At 43.7% G+C, this 18,960-nt stretch overlaps 1 protein-coding gene across 1 annotated transcript in view; it reads right to left on the bottom strand.

Annotated features, from left to right (window-relative positions):
• CFTR (CF transmembrane conductance regulator) overlaps positions 1–18,960 on the bottom strand; it is a 145,073-nt gene that overhangs the window by 103,569 nt on the left and 22,544 nt on the right. Inside the window, exons 4-8 of the mRNA XM_048848868.2 lie at positions 17,420–17,635; positions 14,926–15,015; positions 13,286–13,449; positions 12,029–12,154; positions 1,950–2,196 (exon numbers count right to left, since the gene is read on the bottom strand). Coding sequence (XP_048704825.2) covers positions 1,950–2,196; positions 12,029–12,154; positions 13,286–13,449; positions 14,926–15,015; positions 17,420–17,635 — 843 coding nt within the window. The remainder of the gene's footprint in view (positions 1–1,949; positions 2,197–12,028; positions 12,155–13,285; positions 13,450–14,925; positions 15,016–17,419; positions 17,636–18,960) is intronic.

Here is an 18,960-nt window from a genome sequence, read left to right as displayed (position 1 = left end):
ATTGCACTAATATTATTTTATGGCATACACTTAACAGGCAAAACAGGAATAGAAAATAGGACGTGTTTAATTTGGTTAAGCTAATGTTGCTGTAGGAAAGTTAACTTTTGCATTCTCTGGCTTTACTAAAGAATTATTAAAATTGTACAGTTCATATAAAAAGTTATTCTATTTAAGTTCCATTTTCCTTTTTCAAAGGGGAGAGCTAAAGGCTCCTCTACCCCCCAATGCCTTCTTTAAAGTCCTGAGGCCAAATTTTGCCAGCTTAGGCCCTGATCGAGTATGATATTTAAGCACATACCTAATGGGACAACACACAATCATGAAGTTACTCACATGAGTGAGTATTTGTAGGACTAGAGTCTTAGGCACCTAAATTTATTCTTTAGGTAGTACCTATATGGTGATTTAGGCAAGGACAGCTTCACTCCCCGTCAGCCAGACAGATAGGGTTGCCAACTGTCTAATCGCACAAACCAAAACACCCTCTTCCCTGATTCTGCCCAGAGGCCCCACCCCTTCCCCGCCCCTTCTCCGAGGCCACGCCCCACTCACTCCATCCCCACTCCCTCTGTCACTCGCTCTCCTCCACTCTCACTCACTTTCACCGAGCTGTGGCAGGGGGTTGGAGTACAGGAGGGGGTGCGGGCTCTGGGCTGAGGGGTGGGGCTGAGTGGTTCAGAGTGTGGGAGGGGGCTCCGGCTGAACCTGGCACAGGGGGTTGGAGTTCAGGAAGGGGTACAGGGTGCAAGTTCTGGGAGGGAGTTTGGGTGCTGGAGGGAACTCCAGGCTGGGGCAGGGGATTGGGGTGCAGGAGGGTGTGAGGGGTGCAGGCTCTGGGAGGGAGTTTGGGTGCAGGAGGGGGCTGGGGTAGGGGGTTGGAGTGCAGGAGGGGATGCAGGGTGCAGGCTCTGGTCAGGAGGTACTTACCACAGTTCATGGCCAATGGGAGCTGCAGAGTCGGCACTGGGGGCGGGGGCAGGATGTGGTGCCTCCTGCTTCCCGCCCCCAAGGGGAAGCAGGGACATGCCAGCCACTTTCTGGTGCAGCATGGAATCAGGGCAGGCAGGGAGCATGCCTTAGCCCCGCTGTGCCACCAGACTTTCAGCGCCTAAAGTCTCCCAGTTTGACTTCAGTAGCCTCCAGGAGATACGGCCTGATTCCAGGAGACTCCCAGCAAAACCAGGAGGGTTGGCAACCCTACAGACAGACCATTAAATCCTTCCTGCCCTGGTCCAATGTGGGGTTTGTCCTTCCTGTCATAGATCTGAATCTCAAACACTCAAGTTTAGATTTGACCCTTTGCAAAGTGCAGAGATCAGACCAGCATGAAATCCAGATCAGAATCTCCCCCGTCCAACTCTCGTTTGTCCCTGGTCCTCTCTTTCTCCCACCCCCCTGCTCAACCCAAACAAATAAAAAAAGCCAGTTTAGAACTGTTCTAATTCCATATTATGATTCAGGTCTATCTATAAGTACTATCTCATGCATTCTTATCACATTAATTATAAAAATGTATTATATTCAATAACTTTAACAAAAAAAATGGAGAGAGCTGATGAGATTTGGACAAAAAATAATATAAGAATTCCAAGAGAGATCTGAAACAGCATTTTTAAATGATCCATCCCATAAGACCCCATCTTGAATTCACTGCACACATCCAAAACTACTGTTGACATAGTGGGTGTTTGAGGTATGCAACAATTGTAAGACTGCCCCTTGTCATGTTTAAATTCTGCTGAAAGATTTATTCTACAGGTAAGAGGCAATAACTTGGAAGTGCTTCCCATTTAAAGATTGTGGTTCTGAGGTGACTTTAGATCAGAAAACCATAAAAGCAATTCATGTTATATGAAACTGTGTACTTTTGATGAGGGATTGACAAAATAAGGTACTATAAAGGATTAGGTTTTGTATCTGGAAGGATCTTAGTTTATGTACAGTACCTGTATTTTGTTGATTGCTCCAAGAGAGTCATACCATGTCTGCACAGCCCCGGGGAACTGCCTAGTGACTGTCATTCGAAGAACAATGCAGAATGAGATGGTGGTAAATATTTTTCGGACGATAATTCCATGCGTCAGTGCAAGGGGAAGCACACACAAAAACACCACAAAAAAACCTGAGAAGAAGAAGGCTGAACTGTTGAAATATCTCACATATGCAGCTTTTCGGGTCAGTTTCAGTTCAGTTCTGTCAAAAAAAGAAGTGTAAAGATTCATTGTTCATAGTGACAGAAAGGTGGGTGAAAAATTTAGTGACACAGGCTTAACTATGTGTCCATGTTTGTCATTACTTTCCAAGACTACTGAAGAAGTGACCCCATTCCTACTATTAGTGTGAAAGCTTGAGGAAAGGGAAGCAGATACACTAAGCCCGGTCTACACTACGAGTTTAGGTCAAATTTAGCAGTGTTAGATAGATTTAACGTCCACACGACTAAGCCATTTTTGTCGACTTAAAGAGCTCTTAAAATTGATTTCTGTACTCCTCCCTGACGAGGGGATTAGTGCTGAAATTGACATCACTGGGTTGAATTTGGGGTAGTGTGGACGCAATTTGATGGTATTGGCCTCCGGGAGCTATCCCAGAGTACTCCACTGTGACTTCTCTGGACAGCACTTTCAACTCAGATGCACTAGCCAGATACACAGGAAAAGCACCGGGAACTTTTGAATTTCATTTCCTGTTTTGCCAGCGTGGCGAGCTCATCAGTAGAGGTGACCATGCAGAGCTCATCAGCACAAGTGGCATGCAGTCCTAGAATCGCAAAAGAGCTCCAGCATGGACCGAACAGGAGGTACTGGATCTGATCGCTGTATGGGGAGATGAATCCGTGCTATCAGAACTCCGTTCCAAAAGACGAAATGCCAAAATATTTGAAAAAATCTCCAAGGGCACGATGGACAGAGGCTATAACAGGGACCCACAGCAGTGCCGCATGAAAATTAAGGAACTCAGGCAAGCCTACCAAAAAACCAAAGAGGCAAATGGCCACTCTGGGTCAGAGCCCCAGACATGCCGCTTCTATGATGAGCTGCATGCAATTCTAGGGGATGCCCCTACAACTACCATGCCCCTACCATGCCCCTACCATGCAGGTCCCCTTGTCTGTGGATAAGCGCAGATAAGAAGGCAAAAAAAATGCACTCGCAATGAAATGTTCTTTGAGCTCATGCAGTCTTCCTGCACTGAAAGAGCTTAGCAGAATGTGTGGAGGCAAACAATGACAGAGTCCTGGAAAGCAGAAAATGAATGCGAGAACAGGAGGGACGAGCAAGATGAGAGGTTGTGGGAACAAGAGGAGAGGTGGCGGTAGCATGATGAGAGGAGGCAGGATGCAATGCTGAGGCTACTGGGGGATCAAACTGATATGCTTCGGCATCTGGTGGAGCTGCAGAAAAGGCAGCAGGAGCGCAGACTGCCACTACAGCCCCTGTGTAACCACCCACACTCCTCTCCAAGTTCCATAGCCTCCTCACCCAGATGCCCAAGAACGCGGGGGGAACGGGACTCCAGGTACCCAACCACTCCACCCCAGAGGATTGCCCAAGCAACAGAAGGCTGGCATTGAATAAGTTTTGAAGTGCAGTGTGGCCTTGTCCTTCCCTCCTCCCCTCATCCACCACCCCACCCGGTGCTTCCCTCCTCCTCCACCCATCCCGGGCTACCTTGGCAGTTATCCCCCTATTTGTGTGATGAATTAACAAAGAATGCATGATTTTGAAACAACAATGACTTTATTGCCTCTGCAAGTGGTGATCGAAGGGGGGAGGGCAGTTGGCTTACAGGGAAGTAGAGTGAACCAAGCGGGTGGGTTTTCATCAAGGAGAAACAAACAGAACTGTCACACCATAGCCTGGCCAGTCATGAAACTGGTTTTCAAAGCTTCTCTGATGCGCAGCGCACCCTGCTGTGCTCTTCTAATCACCCTGGTGTCTGGCTGCACATAATCAGCAGCCAGGCAATTTGCCTCAACCTCCCACCCCGCCATAAACGTCTCCCCCTCACTCTCACAGACATCGTGGAGCACACAGCAAGCAACAATAACAATGGGAATATTGGTTTCACTGAGATCTAACCGAGTCAGTAAACTACACCAGCGCACTTTTAAACATCCAAATGCACATTCTACAACCATTCTGCACTTGCTAAGCCTGTAGTTGAACAGCTCCTGACTACTGTCCAGGGTGCCTGTGTATGGCTTCATGAGCCATGGCATTAAGGGGATAACTATAGGCATTTCAACATTCCCAACAGTTATTTTCTGGTCTGGAAAGTAAGTCCCTTCCTGCAGCTGTTCAAACAGACCAGAGTTCCTGAAGATGCGAGCATCATGTACCTTTCCCAGCCATCCCACATTGATGTCGGTGAAATGTCCCTTGTGATCCACCAGTGCTTGCAGCACCATTAAAAAGTACCCCTTGTGGTTTACGTACTGGCTGCCAAGGTGGTCCAGTCCCAAGATAGGAATATGCATTCCGTCTATCGCTCCACCACAGTTAGGGAATCCCATTGCAGCAAAGCCATCTACTATGACCTGCACATTTCCCAGAGTCACTACCCTTGATAGCAGCAGCTCAGTGATTGTGTTGGCTACTTGGATCACAGCAGCCCCCACAGTAGATTTGCCCATTCCAAATTGATTCCTGACTGACCAGTAGTTGTCTGACGTTACAAACTTCCAGAGGGCTATCATCACTCGCTTGTGAACTGTGAGGGCTACTCTCATCTTGGTATTCTTGTGCTTCAGGGCAGGGGAAAGCAAAGTCACAAAGTTCCATGAAAGTGCCCTCACGCATGCAAAAGTTTCGCGGCCACGGGGAATCATCCGAGACCTGCAACACTGTGCAGTCCCACCAGTCTGTGCTTGTTTCCCGGGCCCAGAATCAGCATTCCATGGCATGAGCCTGCCCCATTGCCACCAGGATGTCGAAATTGCCAGTGCCCGGACTTTGAGAGAAGTCTGTATCCATGTCCTCATCACTCTCGTCACCACACTGCCATCGCCTCCTTGCCTGCTTTTGCTGGTTCTGGTTCTTCACATACTGCAGGATAATGTGCAAGGTGTTTACAATGCTCATAACTGCTGCAGAGATCTGAGTGGGCTCCATGCTTGCCTTGGTATGGCATCTGCAGGAGAGCAGAGTTGCAGCGGAAGCAGTGGCTGACAATGGATGCCATGAAAATAGATATTTATAGAGAACAACAAGAGGACCTGCGAGGTAGATTCATAAGAGCAGAAGAGCAGAGTTGTAGCGGAAGCGGTAGATGATGACGGTTAGCACCGCACACATTTCCCGAGGAAGAACACACGTACCCGGGAGCCCATGAAGACAACATGGAGAAATTCGCTATTGAGACAATAGCAGCAGAGCAGAGTTGCACCAAAAGTGGTTGACGATGACAATTAGCAGTCCTACTGCACCATCTGCTGAAAGCAGTATGGCGTCCGCACGGAAAAAAGGCACGAAACGATTGTCTGCCGTTGCTTTCACGGAGAGAGGGGCGATTGATGACATGTACCCAAAACCACCCGCAACAATGTTTTTGCCCCATCAGGCATTGGGAGCTTAACCCAGAATTCCAATGGGTGGCGGAGACTGAGGGAACTGTGGGATAGCTACCCACAGTGCACCGCTCCGTAAGTCGATGCTAGCCATGGTAATGAGGATGCACTCCGCCGACTTAATGTGCTTAGTGTGGACATACATAATCTACTGTATAAAATCAATTTCTAAAAATCTACTTCTATAATATCGACCTAATTTCGTAGTGTAGACATACCCTTATGCAACTCCCACTGGCATTTCTCAGGGCATAATTTTGCCCACCAAGTCTATACTCTGTCTTAATATAAAATACTCCAATATCTAGCATAGGGGCGGGCAAACTTTTTGGCCTGAGGGCCACATCAGATTTTGGAAATCGTATGGAGAGCCGGTTAGGGGAGGCAGTGCCTCCCCCCGCCCCCCTGCTTCTTGCCCCCTGACCCCCACCCCGGGACTTCTGCCCCATCCAACATCCCCTGTTCCCTGACAGCCCCCCCAGGACCCCTCGCCATCCATCCCCCCCACACTCCCTGTCCCCTGACTGCCCCTGGAACCCCTACCCCTGATTGCCTCCCACCACCCCATCCAACCCCTCCTCTCCTTCCTGACTGCCCCCCCGGGACCCCTGCCCCATCCAACCACCCTTTCTCCCTAACCACCCCCAGGACACCTGCCCCTGACTGCGCCCCACCACCCCATCCAACTCCCCCTCCTTTCTGACTGCCCCCCAAGGACCCCTGCCCCCATTCAACCCCCGTGTTACTCGCCCTCTGACCACCCTGACCCCTATCCACCCCCTGCCCCCTGACCACCACCACCCCCCAAACTCCCCTGCCCTCTATCAACCCCCCCTGCTCCCTGACTCCTTATCGCACTGGAGCACCGGTAAAGTGCTCTCCATAGTAATGTGCTACTTACAGTGTACTGAGCCACTGCCCTTCACCCTGCCCTTATTAGCCATAGGATTCTGAGGCCTGCTTTTGACAGGGGGTTAAAAATGGCAAAGAGGGTGAATCAGAGGAGGGGAGTGGCCAGGGTCTGAGCAGCGGGGTGGAAATTTACTGGTCAGGGGCATCAAGCAGCTGGAGGCAGCATTAGGAGAGGGGTTAAAGGGCAAAATCAGGAATGAGCGGGGGAGGAGGCAGAGTTAAACCCCGGAGTGAGGCGGTGGCAGTGTTAGAGGGCAAAACCCAGCACAGGCGGGGCACAGAGGGTAACAGTTACCCAGTGGGACTGAGACACCAGTGTTTGCAAAATAGTTTGTTGGGGGGGCAAGAGGCTTTTTTATTTGAGCAAAGTGGCTTTTTTGTATGGTCACACGAACTGAGCATGCTCAGTAACATCTGCTGAAGCCACTGTCCTTTAACCTGCCCTTATTAGCCATAAAAATCTGCTGACTGCTATTTACAGGGGTTAAAAAGGGGCAAAGGGAGCAAATGGGAGCAGGGGGAGTGGCCAGGTTCTGAGCAGGGGGCGGACATTGACTGGTCAGGGGGGTCAAGCAGCTGGAGGCAAGATTAGGAGAGGGGCCAAAGGACAAAATCAGGGCTGGCGGGGGGGAGGAGCAGGAGTTAAGCTCGGGGTAAAGTGCTGGCAGAGGATGACAGAGGGCAAAATCTGGCACAGGCAGGGGCACAGTGGGTAACAGTTACCCCAGTGGATTCAGACACCAGTGTTTGCAAAAATGGTGGGGGGCAAAGGGGCTTTTTTATTTCCCCTCTCACAGACAGGACCTCTCAGCATCAGCTTCCCAGGGCTGGGTTCTTAAAGACACAGGCATCCCAATGCCTAGTCAATGCAACCCCTCTTTGTCTGATCTAATCTCCTGAGGCTACGTCTACACTACAAAGTTCAAAGCGCTGCCGCAGGTTATCCACCTCGACAAGGGATTAGCTCCGAGCACTGGGAGCCGAGCCTGTCTACACTAGCGCTTTAAAGCACTCAAACTTGCTCGGGGGGGGGGGCTGATTTTTCACACCCCCTAAGCCAGCTAGTTAGAGCGCTTTAACTGCCAGTGTAGATAATCCTGGCAAGTTATGTCAGCATAGAGTCACTACAGTTACTATGTCACTTGTGTGCATGTCTCCTGGACTCCTTGTCTCAGCAGTCAGGGTACTCACCAGAAGCACTTGTATAGATTCAGAGTGAGGTGCACCATGAATAGATATCTCACTGTATTTTGGGAAGCTTTGGTTTGGCAGTGTATGCTGGGTACCAAACAGGTCAGACAGGGATGGTTGTGGCCCTGGGATCCAACTTCTTATAAGGCATTGTTAACCTTCCACTAATTTTATATTTATCCCATACATAAACATATACATAATATTTACACCTTTTTTTCTAAACCCACAAACCTGCCTGGCCCCCCTCACTGTCTTCCATCTCACACAGAATCATGGAGCTTGCATGGCTCTGCACTACTGTCATGAGCGTTTGCACCCAAAAGTGCATGGTCCTTTACTATTTGCAGATCAGCAAATGTACATGTGGGGTGTGACATTATACTCTACTTTCTTTATGAAAATATGCTTATGATATGGATATGACGTAGCTAATATATACTTTATGCAAGATGGCTGATGTGGGGTATCATTGCAAAACTTAAGACCTATTGACTGTGTTTATCCAACATGTAACGTTTGTATCTGAGGCTAGAAATATGGACCCTGTCTAGCTTGACTGCTTTTAACTCCCTGCTTATCGGAGTGGGGAAGCCGCCCCACTACAGGCACAGACACAACTTTTTTTGTATAGTGATGTGCCCCATGAGGGTTAATGTGTATACATTAGATTCCAGGGCCTTGTACCATCCAGAAACATATGCAGCAGCGACAGGTCCGACTTTGCTAAAAAAAAAAAAAAAAAGGCCATCTGATGTAGCTAATTCCTAAAGATAGCAGTCATCAGATTCCAGTGTTACAGGTAGCACATCCCTACAGATTGCAGTTTCTTACGTGTGTGTGTGTGTGTGTGTGTGTGTGTGTGTGTGTGTGTGTGTGTGTGTGTGTGTGTGTGTGTGTGTGTGTGAAAATGCTATCTGTAGGACCGGGCTACCTGGAGCAGCAACAGGTCCTACTTTGCTAAAAAAGGACATCTGATGTAGCTAATACAAGCAGTCTCACATGTAAAACCAAACTGATAGCTTTCTTTAACAGTGTAACAAGCCTTGTGGATGGGGGGAAGTGGTTGACATGGTCTATTTTGCCTTTAGTAAGGCTTTTGATACTGTCTCCCATGACCTGCTCATAAACAAACTATGGAAATGCAACCTAGATGGAGCAACAAGGTTATTCCCACATAGATAGTCAGAAATCTCTCACATGGCATCTTACTCCACTGATGAATTTGCCGAGAGGAGGTCTTGGGCCAGGCATGCTTGGGAAACCAAAAGAAGCATGACTCTTAATAGGAGTTATGTTACCACAGTTGATGGGCAGAGAGGTCCAGAACCTAATAGAGAGGGACTCGGTCCCTGAGCTAATATTCTGAAAAGGGCAGGGTTTCTCTGCAACTCCTTGCCAGCAAGTAGCATCATACCCCTACCTGGTCTGTAGTGGGCAAACCTTGTCCAGGATAATTCGGAGGAAATTCAGGGACTTTCCCAGTCTTCCAACCTTTCTCTGGCAGGAGAGTAGGATTTGGCCCTCTGTCCTTACTGAGATAAAATTCTTACTGAGGACAGGGATTGGGCCCATTATCTTCATGTGGATTTAACAGCAACAGGTTGCTGAGGTTACTCCCTTCTAGATAGATTAGGTTTTGTACATCTTTCTTAGTCATGGCATCCATAGAAAATGGGAAATTTAGATTAACTGATATGCTGCTTTAGAGAACTGCCAGCAGAAGAGATCCTTTTATTAAAGTTTTTAGCAAACATAAGTTTGTCAAGTACAGCAAAAATACAAAGAGTCAGAGAATGGAGAGAAAAAGGGGGAGAAAGGGCGGGGAGAGAAGAGAAGCACCAGGGATTAAAGTGAAAAGAAGGAAACTAAATCTCTAGGAAAAACCTGAATTTGGGGTGGGATGGGGATAAGGAAGTGTATAACACAAAAAGCACTGCTTTGCAGGTATGTAGAAAAAAACCCCACTAGGACTATGTGAAACACACTGGAGAACAACATTTTCTTATCTCGTTGTGCTAAACTGCAAGAAGCTTCCTGATAGCAGCGCCATAAAATGATAGAAATAGGCTGAGCTTTCGTGCACCCTTTATCCCACTATTTCAACCTTAGATGTCTGAGTTTAATCATTCAGTGAATATACGTCATCAGAGATGTGTCTCATCACTGGAGCTCCCAGGATGTTTAGTAATAGGAATTTTGTGTCTCTAGAAGCTCACTAACCTTTTAAAATCCAAAATGGTTTGGAACAAGCTTGCCCGGGAGACTACCTGTGTTTTCATATCCTATTTAAGCAGTTGTAAACAGCATAGATGCCCAAATTGTCTTGCTTTAAATGAGAGGGGATTGCTCAAAAGATGGTAGTGGTGATTTTTTTTCCTATAAGGGCACCTGAATTTTTGGAATTCACTTCCTCTGTTGCTCTGCCAGAGCCCAGATTTTTTTTTTTTTTAACCTGTCTGGACATCTTGACTTGTTCAAAAGGCCGTGCCACTTCTCTGGCATTTCTGAAAGGGATGTATAGAGGTATTGTTCAGATTCCTGTTGTGGAGGGGATTTACCATTAGTATGAGCTCATTTGTGCTTTTAAGGCACAGCCTGTGTTGGTGGCAGTGCAGAGCCATACCATTCCAGAGGAGTGTTTCTGCTCTACACACTTTCAGGGTAGCTAACACTGTTGGCTGGTGTGTAGATGAACAGGGTCAAGGGCCCACTTGCTGCTCTGTGGGGTGGCCCAAGAGGGAAGAAAGTGTATGTGAGGTAAGATGTTCTCATGAAATTTTTGCCATTTTCTCTTAAAGAAAGTCATACATAACTTAACAAGAGTTATTAAACCAATGGGGTTCTTTAAAAACTTAATAGGGTCAATAAACCTGTGGAATATAATACAGAATAGCCTTTCTACAGATTTGTGCAACATTCAGTTGTAGGGATATACATCTCTATTCATTTCTTTAGTACTTACTCACAAGGTTTGGCCCAAATCTCACAAGAACAACTCATGAGTTTTTGGTTCTATGAGATCTAGGACCTAGCCTTGATTCAGCCTGGAATCTGAACCTCAGCCAACCCTAATTCAGATCTGGATCCAAACTCAGCCTCTCAGCCCATATTGAATCAAAATAGATTACAGGTACCATCATTTTCAAGGACTTCTCTGCACTGAAGGAAACAAGCGCTGCACTTTCTATGGGTTGCCATTTAAAAGGCACAACATAAGCAGCTGAACAATAAGGACATGTTTGGGTAATAATATTATTTCATTCCTTTTATTTACATGAAACATGGTCCTTATATTTCTTCTGTTCTTTTTTATTATTTTCCCAGCCACACACCTGAAGCTTAATTCCTACTCTTTCTGTGGGAGTAGATGCACTACTCCGATAGGTTTGATGCAAGAGTAACCCACCAGCCAGCATGTGTTATGTCCCTTCCTCCCCACCATGCCCGATCTGTACTGGTTGTGAATCTGTTACAGCTCTTCTGTAGGGAGCCTGGCTCTGTGGCTCAAACTGTAGTGATTTATACTTTCAGCTCTGGAGGTTAAAATGGGTAGTTGCACAAAGATCTCCCAGATTATCACATTTATAAGTCCAGTATAGCCATATAAAGCAGGAGTACTTCTAACTCTTAAGCATGACATGACCCCAACAGCCTTGTATTACAAGATTTGAAGGGGTCTTTAATGAAGTCTGTGCAGAATAGCTGCAGAGGATTCATACCTCTGCTTCAGAACTGGAAGAAAGCCTTGAATAATCATAATCTCACAGATACCATTTTTTGGTAGGGTAAGGAATAGGTTAGCTAGAAACAAATACAGATGCTAGGATTGCCTTTACCTATACCTGTTAAATGGTAACATTGAATGTCAGTTACATATAGCTAAGCAGTCAGGTCTTCTGATTTTTTTTCCATAACCATCAACGTTTTAGAGATGAAAAAAAACAGCTCTTTCCAAGCCCAGAATGGGAGTTTTTCCTCTGCATTCCTTTTAGAATACATGAAACACCATCTGAGGGGGCTAGTTGCTTTATACAGCAAGATGGAAATAACAGACCAATGGACCATCTCCACTCATGCCCTGTCATTTAGAGTTGCTTTTATCAAATGGTTTGGAGAAAGCAAAAAATAGAACCACAAAACTTCCATACTGCACTTGATAAATTGGGGAAGAAACAAAACCACAGTGAGGGAATGTTCCTCCCACTGCCTGCTGATGGCCCATTTATGAAGGATGAATATTGATGGGTCTTGTTTCCTAACTAACGTAACCATGGATGCTATTCATAGGCGTCTAAGAATTTTAATTTTTTTAACCTTATAGAAATGAGTATGACAAATGAATACACTTACTCTCGAAGGCCTTCAATCATTTTTTCCATTGCATCTTCCCAACAATAAGCTTTAACTGACTGTATATTCTCAATTATTTCTGAGGTGATCACAAGTCTCTCATTTGTCTTTCCTGCCCTCCTGTCTCTGTAAAATAATGAGGCATTAAATAATAATAGTGAATAATACTGTGCATTCAAAGACAAATAATTAATGCATTATGAAGAAAAACTCTAGGAAGTATGACTCACATAATTGACAATGAGTCTTAATATTTTATAAAATTTCTCACTACTTTATACATATTAAATACTTAATTTTTAATATTTACACACTCAATGTTAATAAATAAGACCCTGAACCTGCGTTCTTTGCACCCTCCAAATTCTGATTAAGAGGCATGTGGAGTTCACAAGGAATGCAGGGTTATGCCTTATCTGCCATTTTATGGGGCAAATTGTGCTCATTTTACTCATTTGTGACATATCAGTAGGAATTCCAGTGTAAGGTAAGTAAGGTCTGGCTTTGTGTATGTTAACAATAGTATCTTTTTATCTTTAGAATTTGATTCTATTTTTAAACATTGTTCATTAAGAAAAAGGGACTAAATTCAGCCCTGGTTGAACTCCACTGTTTTCAGGGAGGAACCTCCATTGACTTTGGGGATGAATTGGCTCAATGAACTTTACTAAAGTCATTTTTGTATCTAATTTCCTGTATTCTGGTGTGTGTTCCTGCTCTCCCAATCTCCAGTTTGCTTTTAAATCTCTTTTTCTTCCATTATTTCCTTCTGACTTTCTCCAGTTTTCTTTCAATTTTATTTACTTCATGAAGAGGCAAAAAAAAGTTAGGATCTTGCTTTGCAAGGCAATGGCTATAAACACAGTTGCAAAACAACCAACCTATATAAATACCAAGATTTGGAAACAGGACCAGATTCTGTGCTTATTTACCCACCATGGAGCCCCATTGATTTCAGTCAGGACTATCCCCCATATGTGAAATAATCTTACAAACTAATTGTAAGACGACCAATTAATTATTAATGTATTAGTCTATTAAAGAACCACATCAGCATTAGCCCAATAATATTTTTCTACCCTTCTTCAAGTGCTTCTATTGTGTTTTCTTTACTTCAGATTTTTTTTTGTGTAATCCTGTCCTCAGAAGAGCAGACTCTAACGGAGTAACATTTTTAAATGAGGACCATAAGTATCATAAAGCAATATGTCTTGTGAAAACATACAATTATTTAGAACATCTTTAACATTTTGTCACCTGTACTTCATCATCATTCGTCCTAACCCAGCTTGGAAAAGGGCCATGATTATCACAAAGAAAAGTCCACAAAATGCTGTGGGCCCTAACATCTCCACCAGCAGTCCCATCAGTAGCACCACTTGTAAAGGTCCAATCCATACAAAATGAGCCAATGCTAGCCCCTGCAAAAATCCACAGCAAAAATACTCAGACAATATGAAAGAGAGAAGAGCTATTGAGGTGATACTCTGAACAATTTGCACAAAGAATAGGAAAAGAATTTCCAGTAGTAAAACAAGTTTATAGAGGAGATTTTGTGGTTCTGAGCACATAGCAATGTGGGTGTTAATTACACTGAGGACATACCAATGCATATATACATTCCACACATGAGCTTTGTTTTTTTCAAGGGACAAAGTTCAGTCCACAACTCTTCTCGAAGCTGTATAAATACAAAGTGAAATCCTGGCCCCATATAGGCATGTAGGAGTTTGGCCATTGACTTCACAGGGACCAGGATTCCCCCCGTCCTCTCCCCTCTATGTTTTCAATCACTGCCAGATGAGACAAGATATATGAAAGAACCTATGAAGAATTATTTAAAATTGTTATGGAAGGTAACTTATTTCGGTGAAAGAGTGACTAAGGCTTTATATGCAATTAATTCAAAACAACCTGCTCCCTATATGGTCATCTCCCTCATTTGTTTTCCCTGGGATGGATTTAGGGCCAACTCCTGTAGTCCTGAGGGCCAAATAATGTCATAGACAGTGCACATCCTGAGAAATGAAAAACCTCACAAGTGTTAGGCAATAATGGCTGGTACATGCAGAGAGGGAGTGAGGGAGATGTACAAGCAGTGTAGAATTCCCCTCTGTGAGTTGGCAGCTCTGTGGTTTTGGGAGCAGGGGCAGCAGGATGGGAGCAGTTGACGGGGGGAGATGGCTGATGCCTGCAGCATCCTGGCCGTAGAGATTAATAGCTATTTGCCATACAAGTTGTATGGTGGGGGTACAAGTCTATATCATACTAGCATTTGTATGACAGCATAGGTCCTGAGGGAGCCATGCTATAAAGAGGTTTGGAGAGGGACGCACAAGGTAGTATTTGTCTAGCGAAGGGTTTCTACTTGTATTCATAACCACAGTAGCTGATTGCCTCCCAAGTATCACATGAGAAGTTCTACTCTTCCTGTCTTCCTCACACCTCAGCCTTACGCTAGCTGTAGTTGGAAGTGGCATGCCTCTCCTCCCAATAGGATGGCCAAACAGACACTCTGTGACTTGAAATTCATGGAGTTTCTAGGCCTTTCCATCAACTGAGTAACACACAGCACTGTACAGTCCACATGCTACTACTAGCCCTCTTCGCTTTACAGGTTTGTGCTGCTACCCCGCTGTCTCGGCGACAGGAGATGGGAGAAGACGTGGTCTGAATCAGCCTCTCCCTGACTACACACCCACACATCATGTAGGTGGGAATGCAGTTTGGGATTTTCTTAAGATGAGCACAGCTCACCACGGTTGGCCATTTATTGCCATCTCTTGACTGTCGCCAAGGTGATGCTAACGCTTCTAGAACTGTTTGAAGTTTTGCAGTCCCTCACTTTTGTTTCTGTGATACAACAAATACAGAAGCTTAAACAAGCAGTGACATACCTCGTCAAATTTGTTCAGATTGTTGGAAAGGAGACTAATGAGTTGTCCAGTGCTTATTTTATCTAGGACTCTGCTTGACAGTTTTAAGGTCTGCAAAATAATACAAAACAGAAGATGAATGGCCTTGTAACTTAGTTGAATAAAAGAGAATAAATAGAAATATTAGTAATTAACAGCCAGTGAACAGTAATACAAATGTTTCATTTGCTATCTTTGTTACAAAGAAAAACACTTATTAAATCCGTTTTATTTATATCACTAAAGTTTAATGTATTCATTATATTACTTTGCAAATACAGTATAGACTTTTTTTTAATCTAGCTTTTACTTTGTTGCATATTTCTATATGTAAGGCAAGACTGAATTACACATGCATGCTGAGTGTTTCTGTGTATGGTCCCAAATCCTCTAGAGTGCACACCTTAACAAGAATTTCTTGACAGACATGGTGAAATTTGTAATGAGGAGCAGTAACAACTCCATAGTTAAAGTTAGGTTCTATTTTGCACTTAACATGGGATTTCAACCTCTTCGTTTTTATATAAAATCCACACCCGACCAGTCCCAAATTTTCAGCACAAAATCTCTGAGTAAAACTTGAATCTTCTGAGTATTTTCCCATAAATCTATTAATGGGTTTCTAATTTATAATTAGTTAACAATTGGTATTTTAAAGTCCATATATCTGAGTCTTATGTTTTTTCAGCCCCTGGTAGCTTAAAAACAACAAACTGTAGAAAGTCAAAAAGATGTTGGTCTGGAGTTATAGAATTGCTTTAACTACAAGAAGAAAACAATTATTACCACTATTCATCACAAAACTACATCTTTATGCTAAACAGTTAGCTAATGGAGAACAAGATTTACTTGGCTACTTCTGCTCTTTGACAAGGTACGAAGAAGGCTTTTTGAATAGTTTAGGGGAGGAATATAACACAGCCTTTGGACATATGCCCCCAGTAATGTTCCTGCAATCCAAAATTGATGATTGATACTTGACGCATGGGGAATGGATTTTACTGGTCCAGGAGTTTTTATATTGCATCAGAGAAGAAGATTTTCAACAAAATAGCTGCTATTTTGTTGAAGAGCAAGATTTCCATTGTTCAGGAGATTTGCTCAGCAGTTTCACAAAGCGAAAACTACTGCACTGAAGATTCTGTTCTTCATGAAACCAGTGGCTCACTTCAGCTAGTAGGTGAAATGTATGAGTATGTTTGGGGACCCTGGAAGCATAGAGCCTAAGGCTACGTCTACACTGGCACTTTTGTCAGTATAGCTTATGTTGCTCAGAGGTGTGAAAAAAACACCTCTCTGAGTGACATAAGTTACACCGACAGAAGAACCAGTGTGGACAGCGCCGAGTCGGCAGGAGACAACTTTCCCATTGACATAGCTTTCGCCGTTCATTGGGAGTGGTTTAATTATGTTGATGGCAGAGCTTTCTCCCATCGGCATAGAGCGGCTACAAGAGCAATCTTACAGTGGCACAGCTGCATCGGTACAACTGTGCCACTATAACCTCACTAGTGTAGATGTGGCCTAAGACTACCACTGGATGTGATCTGAAAAGTATATCCTCTCAGCTAGTTTTGATAGTTTTTTATCTAGGGATAATTTTTTTCAACATGGATTTGATTATAATGGGGGATTTGGTCTTTTGTTATGTAAGTACATCATCCTACAGCTGGCAAAATGTGATTTTGAATAGGTGAGGAGAATCATCAGGATTTTACAACAGGAAGGAGCTGTGATCTAAAAACTATTCTAGCACAATCCCTCTTCCACAGACATACACTTCCAACAGCAATGCCCTGTATTAGCTCAAAATCTGACGGTTTTCAGATTGTAGCATATGAATAATACATGCATTTGGCTAAATAGAGCTGTGTTTGGCAAAAATCACAGTCCTTTTGAGATTTTCACATTTTCAAAACAAAGAGCACATGAACATCTGTTACTAGACACTTTTCAGAGGAAGGAAGAATCTTGGTCGACAAATAATTTTAGGGCACCAGCTTCTAGATAATATAATGCATATATAGGCACCATAAAAAAGTCAGCATTTGCCAACCATTATTACATATCACTATCTGAGATATAACAGGGGATTTCCCCATATTTAATATAGAACATAACAGTGATGAGTGTGTGATGTCTGTTGGCAAATGTTTACTTTTTAATGGTAACCACTGAATGCTTCCAATTCTGTAGATCAACAGTATCAATCTGAGGGCAGATTTGAGCCACTTAAAAGGAAATCTTCAAAACGACAGTCAATAAATAACTGGGATGCAGGAAACTGCATGCTGTAGAGTAGTTTTTCCTTGTGCTTTATGTTCACTTTATTATTCAAACCCGATCTCTCCTATAGTTTGTTGCCTAAAACCTCCCCTCTTCTAACCCTCTTCTGAAAATGTTTTTGTGCCAGCAGCATACACTAAATACAATAATTTTGCTTTCTTATTCATTCAAGTGAAAGTGAAAAAGCTACCTTTTTGTAAATTAAACTAAACATGGCTATTCTTATTTGCATTCCTATATGATGAAGGCCAAATATAGCAGGGTGCAGAAGCAGTGTCCTCACAATGAAGAGAAGGCACAAGCCTATGCCCAGATAGTAAGCTATGGATCGCTCATGGGAGTTGCTAGGATCATAGGAGGCTATTATTCTTCCCAGTAAAAGAGGTTGCACAGATTTGGTGACTTCCTGCAGGAGAAAACAAGAGAAAGCATTTGTAGTTAATTTCTTTTTCAGAACAGACAACTTTTTAATTTCAAGCTGTATCAACCATTTACTTCTAGTATATCGTAAGCAAGGATGCTTGCTCTCTTCACAGTGCAAATTAAAAGAAGATACAATAGCCATAAAGTGCTTGATTCACCATGGCTTTACGCCAGTATTATGTTCTTGTAACTCCAATGAAGTCAATGGAGTTAAGCCAACATAAAATTTTATTAATGCAATAGTGAAACCAGGCCATAGACTTTAAGAATATCTACTGCTCTTGAGATATGTAACTCATGTTATAGTGCTTAAATTAGCAATATGTTTCTAGATTTACTTTTCAAGCTCATGGGGAAAGATTTTATTCTCAAAATGTGTCTCTCATAAAGAAAGAGAAACAATATAAGCAATTAGTCCATTCAGCCTTTCCTGTGTGTACATGCTTGTGCTGGGGGGTTTTTTGGTGGTTTTTTTTTTTAGTGAGACCCTAATTTTAGCCTTCTGAACAACTGAGTTAATGACTCAGCACATTTGAATCCAGAAGCACTTTAGATGCTGGTTCTTCACTCTAACCATTGGGTACCAGTCTACCTTGTGCATCACTGAACCAAATAAGGCACAGCCAGATTCATAATATGTCCTAAAGTGAATGTTAGCAGAACAACAACAGAAGAAATAGGGTGAAACATAAGGGAAAGGATAGGAAATAACGAAAAGAGCACGAAACACAAATACTCTGGTATAGCTATGTGGATGTTAATCAACCACTATATTTATCTGGGCCTGAGATCAGCTTTGCCCCACATCTCTCCTTATCCCTCATTTCTGCTGTCACTAAATCCTGCTGGTGTTTGCTCTGTGCCAGGAGAATAGGTCTGTTTCCCTCCATTTGCTCAGTCCAGGCCTTGCTCAATTTCTCATTTTTGACCACTTACAACCTCTTTCTCTCTACCTCTCACCCCACCCAAAATACAGATGCAAAAATCACCTGAGTTCCTTGGTACGACTTTCTCCTTTATATTCTGTGGAAACCACAGAAGGGTTGTGAAATATGAATGAGCTCAGTGGTTTGTTTAATTGTTAGTGCTAAGAACTTTGTGTGTGTGTGTGTGTGTGTGTCCCCTTCTCGCTTCCCATCGTATTTGTTTCTCTCCCAGCAAAGAGAGTGAGCGTGTCAAATGCTAAACAAATAGTTGCAAAACTCTCTTTGTACAGATGTGTGATACACTTTAAATGTTCTTAAATGGTGCCCCCAAACTGAGTGCCAGGGAGAATTACCATGCAGGAAGAGAGGAAGACATGAGCTA

The sequence above is a fragment of the Caretta caretta genome, chromosome 1, assembly GCF_965140235.1.
Source record: "Caretta caretta isolate rCarCar2 chromosome 1, rCarCar1.hap1, whole genome shotgun sequence".
Taxonomy (NCBI): domain Eukaryota; kingdom Metazoa; phylum Chordata; order Testudines; family Cheloniidae; genus Caretta; species Caretta caretta.
This window is presented reverse-complemented; position numbering and strand designations above follow the sequence as displayed.